Source organism: Syngnathus typhle, linkage group LG6 (assembly GCF_033458585.1).
Source record: "Syngnathus typhle isolate RoL2023-S1 ecotype Sweden linkage group LG6, RoL_Styp_1.0, whole genome shotgun sequence".
NCBI classification, from domain to species: domain Eukaryota; kingdom Metazoa; phylum Chordata; class Actinopteri; order Syngnathiformes; family Syngnathidae; genus Syngnathus; species Syngnathus typhle.
Window position 1 is genome coordinate 12,856,728 of NC_083743.1, and position 11,509 is coordinate 12,868,236.

The 11,509-nt window shown below is 37.8% G+C and overlaps 1 protein-coding gene across 2 annotated transcripts; it reads left to right on the forward strand.

Moving 5' to 3' along the window:
- The first annotated feature begins 1,204 nt into the window (after positions 1 to 1,204).
- scn2b (sodium channel, voltage-gated, type II, beta) lies at positions 1,205 to 10,998 on the forward strand. 2 transcript variants are annotated; one of them, XM_061281405.1, is made up of 6 exons: positions 1,205 to 1,352; positions 5,602 to 5,762; positions 5,838 to 6,054; positions 7,176 to 7,368; positions 7,518 to 7,584; positions 8,181 to 10,998. In XM_061281405.1, the coding sequence occupies exons 1-5, from the start codon at positions 1,271 to 1,273 to the stop codon at positions 7,525 to 7,527; spliced, it is 663 nt and encodes a 220-aa protein (XP_061137389.1). In that variant the 5' UTR covers positions 1,205 to 1,270; the 3' UTR covers positions 7,528 to 7,584; positions 8,181 to 10,998. The 2 variants fall into 2 exon arrangements, with proteins under 2 accessions (XP_061137389.1, XP_061137391.1); XM_061281407.1 differs by lacking the exons at positions 7,518 to 7,584; positions 8,181 to 10,998 and having other exon boundaries at positions 7,176 to 7,372.
- Positions 10,999 to 11,509: the final 511 nt, after the last annotated feature.

Consider the following 11,509-nt stretch of genomic DNA (forward strand, 5'->3'; position numbering starts at 1 on the left):
AGTCGAGCATGAATTTAACAATAACATACATAGCTATCCTTACCTATCTAGACAGCATATATTCTTTGAATGTTGATATTGAATCTAATGGTGAAGTGACAAACATTTTTTGACAGTCACACACTAAAGGATTGTGGTGTTGTGATCGTAGAGTTACAGCGTCATCTTTTGGCTGCACAAAGAACAACAATAAACTGAAGCATGACTATTTATGGCACATGCAATACTTTCTCAAAACACTGAATATAATACAGTACCTGTTTATCAAAGAGGGCAACTATCATTCCACCCTTTTTTTGTAGTGCATGTCGTCACGAGGGTTGTGGATGAGCTGAAGCCTCTTCCAGCTGACCATGGATGAGAGGTAGGGTACACACTGTACTGGTCCCCAACCCGTTGCAGAGCATATGCAGACAAACAACCATTCACATTAATCCATTAACCTGAAAAATATATTTATATGGAAGACAGCCGGAGTACCAGGAGAAACAGGATATAGGTTACCTCGGCCTACATACAAAGGCCTAGTATTTGAACCAACAGGCCCAGATACAAATGTTAATATGAATAACCTGTTGCAGACCATCAAGGGATGTAAGCATACTGCACCCATGTGAAATTGGCAGAAAAATTGCAAATTCCCCGTCAAAACACAGATGAGTAAGGTATTTCTGCATTTTCCATCCATTGCAGGTAAGAATGAGAAGATGGATTGGGACGGGTTAATTATTTGTTTGCTGCGCACGACTACTTCATTTCTTACAAGCAATTACCAGCAGATGTCTTTTCCGTTACTATTGTGTTTGTTCAATTCATTGCCAGTATGAACAACGCTTTTCTAGGTGCACACTGCACACATACAGCATTATTTAATCTCATCTGATTCTACATGTATAGCCTATAGCAGCAGGCTACTAAACTGGTCATTGTGGTTATATTTTCATTTTTTTAAATATTGATATTAATTTATCATGTGGCTTAAGCAATATCATTTTTATAATAATAATAATAATAATAATAATGGGCCGTGATTCATTTAATTTCTTTGGAATCAGCTTGCTCCCCCCCGCCTCTGTTGCAAACATCCGGGCAACCATGAGACCAACCGTTATAAGGCTAAAGACACTGCCAGCCATGTCCTGCCTCTAAACATATGCTGTTTTAACCTTTTTATTCACTTTAAATCATATGTATATATTTTGATCCTTTTTGCATTCATATAATTTTTTCCAAAGGTGTAAAAACGTGCGTGTTTCCACAAGCGGCGGTCATGTGTCTCAGTGCGCTGGAAGAAAAAAGATCTGACGTTCGGCTACGGCTGTTGTCGGTGATGGTGATGCTCTCAGTCTCCGGTAAGAAGCACGCTGCATTACATTGACAGGAAGGTTTCACTGAAACAATCACATTGTTGCATCTTGTCACTATATTAATTTGACGTGTTTATGAGTTGCAATAATAAATGATGTCGCTCAACATCTTTCATAAACAGATGTCTTCGCCATTTTCTTCTTATTTCTAAGGCCAAATAGAAAAAACTCATGTCGCTCCCTTTACGCTCTACCCCATAAAACCAATAATGGAGCCTACAGGGTGCCCGAAATACCCTTTGATACCTAAAATCCCCAAACTCATAACTATATAGTGGATGAAATGCCTATGGCCTATAAAGATGAACCTACCATTAAAGCCACATTATCTGATGGTGCTGTCACGGTACCATACTACCACTGTGAATGTACATTATATAATCGTCAAGCTACAAGGTGCCCTCTTGTCTTTATAAATGAAGTCTTTAACAGCTTTCCACCCTATACAACACCTCAAAATGTCGATTTACTGATATTTATACTTCTTGAATTATTGAGAATCTCTTCCTGAAGATCCCCATTCAAACAAATCTTGCATATGCAAAGCAATAGATGATACACAAATGTTCATGTACAAAAAGGGCCCTTTATTCAAAACAAGAGTAGGCCAGTTGCAAGTGATGAGATTTAAAATTGGATGCCCCAAATTGAGCAAAGTGGTCAGATGGTCAATTGTCTACTATACAGGACTAGGTTTTGTTTAGTCATGCTGTTTTTCTTCAAGTGGTGTGCCACACCCTTTCGTGTCTCCATGTCAACATCATTAATTATGTGGGGATGCTTGTGGTGTAAAAGGTACATCAACAGCTTTGTTTTCTGAGATAATCAAATATTTCAGCAAATATTTTATTTTCTTTGTTAGTTCAATGTAGATTTTGTTTACTTTTCTATCCATATGTATGCGCTACTAAACAGCAGGTCTAAAAATTCAGTTACCAATTGTGGTCACTAGAGGGCAGCATCAGGTCACTCAATTTAATGAACCCCATCTTCAAGGTCAGTATGCCCTATGTTTCAATTGTTAAAAATGAACAGTAGGAGTTTAACGTTTACACCATTCTTGTGTACTGGTGGGTTTAATTAAATGCTGCTGTACCAGTGACATGTGGTGAGGTTTGTGGCTGGTGAGACATTAATATCAGCCAGATTTTGAAAGAGCACTTTAGTCATAGTCTAATTTCTCATGCATTTATGACAGCCAATCGCATGGCACATACAAACAGACATGTACTCACATGCACAATCCCAACTGTGGAATATTTAATGAAATTAGCATGCAGGTTTTTGGAATGTGGGAAGAAGCCGGAGTTACCTGCGGAAAATCCACTTAAGCAAGGGGAGAACATACTGTTCAAAATAAGTTTTTACCCCCAACCCTTGGAATTGTGAGCCAACAAGGTTACCTCTGCCACCGAGCTGAAAATCGACATCCTATAGGTTTCTATCAAAATCACAGTGTTTTACTGGCCTATAATGAAGCATGTGGCATCCATTTCAATTTTCAAAAGATGATGGTGTAGCAACACTGAATACAAATTCACATTGCATATCATTCAGAATTTTTTCTTCTTACATTGAATGTACTGTACATTCATTTTCACTTTCCCTGACTGTGTAACATACACTGGCCAAGCGGTATGTACATGCAGTCGTAATAAGGGTGGGCCAATAATGTAAGACAAACATTTTGGGTACTGGGAGTTAGTATGAGGTAAGAAGCGGAGGCAAGTGAGGCAGATGGGAGGGGCAAAAGAACTGAGGTATGCATGAGGCTGCCTCACTGCAGTATTTCATGTCTTTGCGAGCGCCTCTGTCTTGGCCCGTCTTTCCCGTACAGGACCGCTGACTCATTGATAGCCTTTGTACAGTGGATATAAAAAGTCTACACTCCACTGTTTGAATGCCATTTTTTGTGACATCAAAAATGAGACCAAATAACTTTCAAAGCCTTTTCCACCGTGAATGTGACCTGCACAAGATAATAGCGAGGGGAAATAAAAATAAACACCTGAGATCATCAGTATCTGGGGATGTGTTTAGAATTAACCATTCACATTCAAGCAAAGACAATAAATAAGAGACAAAAGCATTGGTTTTGACTGATTGGCGTGAACAACAGCCAAAAATGTTTTAAGTTGTGATATTTAAACAAAAAGTATGTACAAAGAGTTTATTTTGAGCAGTTTCAAATAGCAGTCAGTGTTAGCACCAAACTGACTTTTACTCAAAATCTAAATAAAATTGTTTGGAAAAGCCTACTAGAGCAGCCGAACTTTATTTGGGGTTAATCAGATCGACAACCGAGTTTTACAGGTTATATTGGTCACATCAATGATGGAAAAGGTTTGAAATAATTTATTTTGGTCTTGATTTCTCTTTACAAAATCTGGATTTTTAACAAGGATGTGCAGACTTTTCTTTATAGCCACTCATTACAGTATTGCTAAATGTGTAAATGGGTTTTGGGCGTGTGCGTGTCTGCCCACCAGCGACGGTGTGTCAATCTTGTAGCAACAAAATGAATGTGCAAAAAGTGTGAGTTAATTGCAGTGCATGCTTAAATGCGTTGGGTCTGGCTGTGTAAATATTTTGGTTCTGGCTGTGTAAGGAGTTACTGTAGGTCAGTATTTGGGGATGACATTGAAATAGCATGCTTAGCTTAGCATGCTCACAGCTGTTGGCAAAACAGTTTCTGAAGATGTGGGTGCACGTGTTTGTGTGTTGGGGGAGGCGCACATTTTGTGCAGCCTCAAAACAGAACTTACTTAGCTGGATGATGTGCATTTGTGTGTGTTTGCGTGTGCGTGCTGCAGAGAGTCAGTGGTGCAGCAGCAATTGGACCCCAGCCAAGAACACCCGACTGCAGTAGAGAATGGTGCAGAGCCCCATCCCTGTTACTCATATAAACTCACAATGTGAGCTTGTTCTGAAAAAAAAAAAAAAACATGTTCGACCTGCCATTCAGTGTGTCTGCCTACCCAGAGAGTCTTCCATGCCAGAACTACAACTGATCAAAAAACATCAATGTTAGGTTAATTAAAGACTCATGGGTGTCAAAGTCAAGGCTTGGGAGCCAGATTCGGCCCACCACATCACTTTATGTGGCCCAGGAAAACAAGTCATGTTTGTCAACTTCCTTGACCCAGGCTAAAATCTGTACCGAAATGTGTAAATTACATTGAGCTTTTTTTATTTTACAATTTTTACAGTAAATAACAGAAATAGAACAAACTTCTAACCTTAACATCTGATTTCAAAGGTAGTAGTCTATACATTTTTGTGTGTAATATGTGATATGAGGTACGACTACACATTTATTTTTCACTGAGGCCATCTGAGGAAAACCGTATGTACAAAGTGGCTTGCGACGAAGATACGTTTGAAATCCCGATGTTAATGTACACATGCTTGTTGTCTACGTATGCTTCAACCACTCTACGGTATAGGCCGTCATTCTCCACAAGTCAACTAGTATGGGCTATAATATCGCTTCTTTTGAAAGAAACCAGTGACGTGCCAAACCGCAGTAGTGTGCAAACGCCTTCAGCAGTAAGGTTGTTTGGTTGTTAAATGAAGAGATGCTTTTTGTTTGTTATAAAACTCTGAGGGGTGGCATTGGTCAGATTATTTTCTGCTTGTCTAACCTCAAAACCGCTCCTTTATCCTTTCCAAAGGAGAAATAGGTTCAGTCATTTTTGACAGGCAGTCATCTATCTCCCTAGAAGTACAATTTATAATGGTAGTTTCAGTTCGTTTTGCTGGCATGTAGCCAACCACAGGGTAAGCATGTTTGTTTCACTTGTCCCAAAATATCTATTTTGGGTTATTTAAAAGAAATAGTCTTGTGAATTCATTCAGTCAGTTTGAGAGGTTGTCTACAGTGTGTAAGATACAGTGTGTAACTATAAATTAAATGCTGTATCATGTGGTACAGTTTAATTCAGATAACGATACTATTATTTGGAATTGTATCAGATCAAGCTTGTTTCTTACGTAAACTATGTAAATAGTGTGATGTCAAACGAGTGCAATACAATAGAACCTGCCATCAAAACCAACAGTGGACAACACGTTACACAAAGGACAGCAATGGAGGACATCCAAGAGTTTGTCTTGTTTCTGTTTTTCCCCACGACTTCTGACATTGAAAATGTTAAATCAAATGTAGCTATTGCACAAATGCAATCCCATACTAATGTGCTACAAGTAATGAAATGTTTTTGTTATCTTTCAGGTTGTTCAAGCATGGACGTTATTGTGACCAGTAAAATCAACGTGATGAATGGGTCGGATATCAAAATCCCATGCACATTCACTTCTTGTTATAAAATAGACACAAACAAGTTTGTCATGAACTGGACCTACCATGAATCAATCAATGATACGGAACAAATGGTAAGAAATATAGCTCAATATGAATCGTGGGCGTTTCAAAACAACATTAACTAAATAGTTTGTTTGTTTCCATAGTTTATGGCATACTACCGGAAGAAAGGAATGGTGGCTTTGCTTCCAGAGCGATTTGGAGAAAGGGTGCTGTTTGCAGGAAACCTGGAAAAAAATGACCTGTCAATCACCCTATTAGACGTCCAGGAGGAAGATGAAGGGATTTACAACTGTTATGTGATAAATCTTCCGGACCGCATACATGGACATGGGGTCATAAGACTTAAGGTTTTTACTGAACGTAAGATACTAACCTTACCTCATAGAGAAACTGACAGTCGAAGGGCTCTCTTTTCATAGATAGTTGCACATGTATTCAGCATAAAAACGTCATTTTCATGCTGAGCATGTCTAGTTCACCTCTTTTTGGGACTTTTGATGGATCCAGGACATTTTCTATTACACGCCTACGGTCCAACTCCCGATAACTAACAATTTGGTGACAGAAAGTAGACTAGATCTAAACCAACTAAAAGTAGGTCTAAGTTGTGGCACAGCTGGTGTTACAAGATTTATGAGTTCAGATATGTGTGATGGATGTCATAATATTTCATTCATAAATATGACAATAGTGTTTACTAAACCCTCTTATATTAAAAATAAATTTATTGAAGGCAAGTGCTATCTTTACATCGGCCATCTTTACAGCGGCCAATTTTACGTCATACAAAAGTGGAGCAATTCCTTATAAATGAACTTTGCACACGAACTGCACCAAGCGAGTCTGTTATGCTTCCGCCATGTGGCTCTTACGCCATGTGGCCACCTCACCTTTGTTGAATTGGCAGCAAATAAGAGGAGCCACTTCGATTGAACAGGAATCAAATTGGCTGTGTTCATTTCCATAGCAGTGCAGATGCCCATTTCTAACTACCCCCCCCCCCCCCCCCCCCAAAACAAATCCACCCATACACACAGTTAGACTGCACCTTGTGCTAATATGGCACAAAAATATAGCCCTTGGAGCTAAACTTCACTTTTTTGTGTTTTTTTTAAAAAAGTGAGCTACTTTGGATCTGTTTGTGTCAACTTGAGTATAGGAATAGTTGTTGAAATCTTAATAGGCTATTAAATGGACAGCAAAGATAATTTTTGCAATTAATGCCGATAACCATACACAACTGGATGTGCATGTTTCTTTGATGCTGTGGATCTTGTGCTCCTGACTCAGCTTGTTATTTATTAATGGCCGACGAGAGGTTGAACTTGGTCCCTCAGCATCTTTCTCCCACTTACACACTAGCCAGGCTCACTCTGCAGCACTTTCTCTCCACTCTGTTTAATCAGCCTTGTAGAGCTTTTAGCCACCACTGCATCTCTTTTCGAAAGGACATACTTAACTCGCTTCTTTGCTTCCCACAGTTCCCCCACCGAGAGACTCAACAATTGCCGTTGCCATTGGTGCATCAGTGGGCGGAGCACTTGCTCTCCTTATCCTTTCCATGGTGGTTGTGAAATTTCTCCGTCATCATCTCAAACAGGATCTGACTTCAGAAGAGAAGATGGAGGAGGAGGGGAAATTAGAGGCTGAAGGTGCCACAGAGGAAGGAACAAAGTAAGAAATCACAAATTTAAATTCAAACTTTCACCAGCAGTGCTTGCAGAACACAATCCATGTAGTTTTATTTAAAAGTACACCCACACGTCACATCCTCTATGAACAAACTCTTACCTCCATGTACATCTATCTTCTGACATTTACAGACAACCTTAAATGGGCCGCCAGAACAAACTAGTCGCCCGCAGAGCTGTCAACCCAGCACCTCCACTGGTAAACTCCTTTTCCCTACCGATTGCTTTTGTCATTGAAAACACAAGATGTGACTGTTATCATAATGTATTGGCAGGAATGTTTTTCCATTGTTTAACTGACTTAATTGACTATTTGTGAATGAAAGAATTGGAACATTTTAGGAAAAGCTCTACACATACATTTAAATGTTTTCTTTTTTAATATGCCCCAGTACGTTATACAAACTTTATCTTTTGTAGAGATTCTGGGATTCTTTCGATTTAGCTTTCTCCTAAGTTACTCTTACACATATAAGAAGATAATGTAATATTCACACCAGAAGTGTCTTCAAAACATTTACTACAACAATGTGGATTATACGTATAGACTTTATACATTATATCCAGATGCTTCTGGTGTTTTTTTTTTTTTAATTGGATAACATCCAACATTACACTTAGTTTAGTTGTGTGACTGTCTACCTCACATTTGTATTTATTCTTTGAATGTAACACTTTTTCCAGGGTCAATGTTTAAACTTGGGGGAGTTTCAATATACAGGGAGATAATTCACTGCATCTGTACATGCTTGTTTTGAAGAGAATTTTAAAGTTTTTCTTTCTGTTTTCTTTCAGAAGATATGCTTCATCTTTCTTCTGTCCGTAAGAACCACACTGACTGATTGACCACCAAGTGCATCTGTTCCCTCTGCATGTTTGTGTGTTTCGGTGGACAAGAGTGTGTTTTTAACGTGTGTCTTTAAGAAAGAGCGAGAGATGTGTGTTTGTCTCTTTACAGACAGCAATTATATCTACGCATAGCTTAACTACTGCTATGTTATTAATGTCAATCTATCAAAAGAATAAATTTGTTATAGAGGTTACAGCTGGAAGATATGACCTCACAGGTAAGAAGAAACTACAAAGAAAATTTGTTTGCTACAATATTGTACTGTATTGACCAAAGTATTGAGATATCGGAAAGGAAATATGGATTTTTCTGCCTCTGTGTTTTGCATAAATATACCTTTCTAATGAGATGTTTGAGTTTCCTGATCTTGCAAAATCTCCATTCCAGGTGTTTGATAGGGTGAAGGCCAGGGCTGTCACGTTCTCCCACACCTAAATCATCCAATTTCTTTTAAATGAACCACATGCGGTTCTTTCCTCCTTCAGTTGTGGATCTGTAATGTTGGAAAATAGATCATTAGTATTTGTTTCAATTAGTTTCTTTGTTTTTCTATTTCTAAATGTTCCGATTATGGTATAACACACTACTCATGCTCAAAATATTCATCAAAAGCGCTGATATTGTGACACCTTGTGTGTGTGGTACCTATCTTGTGTCGATATCATGCATTTGAATACAATGCTGTCAGATTCCTAATGGCTTTCTTAATTAATGGCATAGAATATGTAATATTTGCAAACCACATTCTAAAGCACTTGAACCAAAATCAATTTTATTGCATCAAGCATAACCAAATTAGAATATATAAAATAATTAATTGACTAATTAAATATGTAAAATAAGAAGCTTATACTAATAGCGCATCACAGTGGTTTTCACTGTGCACACTGGTGGAGTTTTTGTCCTTTTGACATTTTCGTAGCGGAGAAGAGCGATTGCACCTTTGTGGCAGTGAACAACCACTGACTTGATTCCAAGCTAATGGAAGTGACTTCTCGTATTTTCCATTAAATTCAGCGCAGGTGAGGCGCGCAGTCTACATACATACCTGTTTTTAGCTGCCAGGGGGCGTGTCATAGAAAACGCCCTTAGTCTGCCAAAATCAAGCGCAATCTGCCAAATTCTAAACTTAATTGCCCCAGCACAAACATCAAAATGTGCCACTTTTTATCCCGAGCGCACTTGCACTTGTCTATGAAAATAGAGCCCCGTGTCTTTAAATACATGCACAGTATACATTTGGACAGGATGTAGTCTTCACTATAATAAACTATAATTTCACTGACTTTGCAAAATGTTTCTCAGAATATTCATAGCAGAGTTTGATGTTTATCTCCAGACACAGTCGCTTTTTCATTGGGTCAAAGTTTTATTTGTTTCCAAGGGAGGTTACTAAATGCCTGTTGTGATGAATGCACAAGTTTTTGTTTTTGTTGTTCTAGTGCACGTTCTCTGATTTTACCTTTGCGTCAGATACAAATATACTCTCATATTGTGCTGGTTATACAATTGCATTCATGCTTCTGTGATTTAAGGAAATTGCTACTTCAGACACCATGTTAAGCTTGTAATAGTGAGTAAATCATCACATCGGAGTAGGACGTAAGAAGCTCAAAAACATTGTTAATTGTAATGTATCCAATCTCAGAAGTTAAACAGATGCCAGACTTTGTTTTGTTTAGTTTTGCATTACAACCACGTCATTATATTAAAGCATGGACACTGTAGTAGACTTATTGCATGTTCATTAACACATTTCAACATGTACCAATGTAAGTTATGTCAGACCGAGAGACAAACATGATTTTATCTGAGCATGCTTACCTAATTGTTTACACTGTGTAGCAAATGGGCACCTTTCTTCATATTGCACTTCTTTTATTGGGATAAAAGGAACGTGTTTTTAAAAAGAAAAATACTGCCTAGATGTTTCATATCATTTTCTGTAGGTCAAAGATTAATATGAAAGTGTGGTATAGAAGCATAGATCCAAAAACAAGTCCAACCACAATTGTCTTTTATAAGGATTTACATTCCAAATGCAGCAAAGCAAACGTCTTTGTCTGTGTGTGTGTGTTTGTGTTTGTTTTTAAAATACTTTCTTTTAATTCCTGCCTCAAAGGTCAGGTCACTATTTTGCACATTGTCACATATTTTACATCAGTGATCCTCAACTGGTGGGTCGGGGCCCAAAACTGTGTCGGCGATCTATTTTGGGAGGGTCACATTTGAGAGAAAAATGGCATTTGTTTGCTGATATTTTACAGAACAGTACTGAGGTATATCAAGTCCCCAGGTAGAACATACAATTTGCATAATTGTCAGAAAATGTTGTTGATGTGTGCTCTATTTACTCCCTACTTTGAAAACAATTACAGTGCAGCTATTTGGTTAACAGGTTTCTGTTAACAATATGCCATGCCGATACTATGTCAAACTCATTTGAAATTGAATTTGAACAAATAAAATACTCTTAGACTTTTAAACAAAATAAAAATGCTTCATTCATGTTAACTTATTAAAGTGGGTCAGGACCTTGCAGTGATAGAAACATGTGGTTACCAGAGTATCAACAGTTGAGAACCACTGTTTTTTTATATCATATTATATTTGAGAGCATGTAAAACAAGCTATAAAAGAGAAAAGCATATAAAAAGTTACATAAATTGTTTACTGGAACGTGTAGATTTGTAATCAGAACATGGCATGGTGATTGTATGCTAAGGATGTATCCTTAATTTAAGCACCGTGAATGTTGAAAAAAGTCACCAATAAAGTATTTCATCATATTTGTCTGATGTAAAGATTTCATTCCAATCAAAATCTTACAGATACATTTTTAATGACTTTAATGAAAGAATATTATATGAGTTAAAACTGCCGAATTACACATGGCGCATGCAGCAGACAGATGAATGGTGATATTGTAATTTGGAAAAAAAAAATATGCTCATTTGCACATTTTGAGAACAAGGTAGAAAATCTACTTGATCATTTCATTTCACACTTTATGGTTGGAAATACCGTTGCAATTTGTAGAAGAACAATTAACGAGTCAAAATGAGGAGAGGTAGAAAAGACTCACCAGTCGCAAAGTTCTAACGCAGCTCCATTGTCATGGTAATGAAATCCAAGCTAGACATTGGCTCAGCAGTATGGCTTGGTCACATGCTAAAAACAGACTGATTAGAAGCGAAAGACAATATTGTTGGGTGTATAAAGTGTGCTACAATTCTGATTCTTGGAGTGTTTTGCACAGACGTGATTATGACAA

Excerpts from the sequence above, each read along its gene's own strand:
- scn2b (XM_061281405.1), top strand. The coding sequence starts at position 1,271 with ATGTGTCTCAGTGCGCTGGAAGAAAAAAGATCTGACGTTCGGCTACGG. Across the intron at positions 5,763-5,837 it reads TCAATGATACGGAACAAATG|TTTATGGCATACTACCGGAA; the intron begins GTAAGAAATATA and ends TTGTTTCCATAG. Across the intron at positions 6,055-7,175 it reads ACTTAAGGTTTTTACTGAAC|TTCCCCCACCGAGAGACTCA; the intron begins GTAAGATACTAA and ends TGCTTCCCACAG.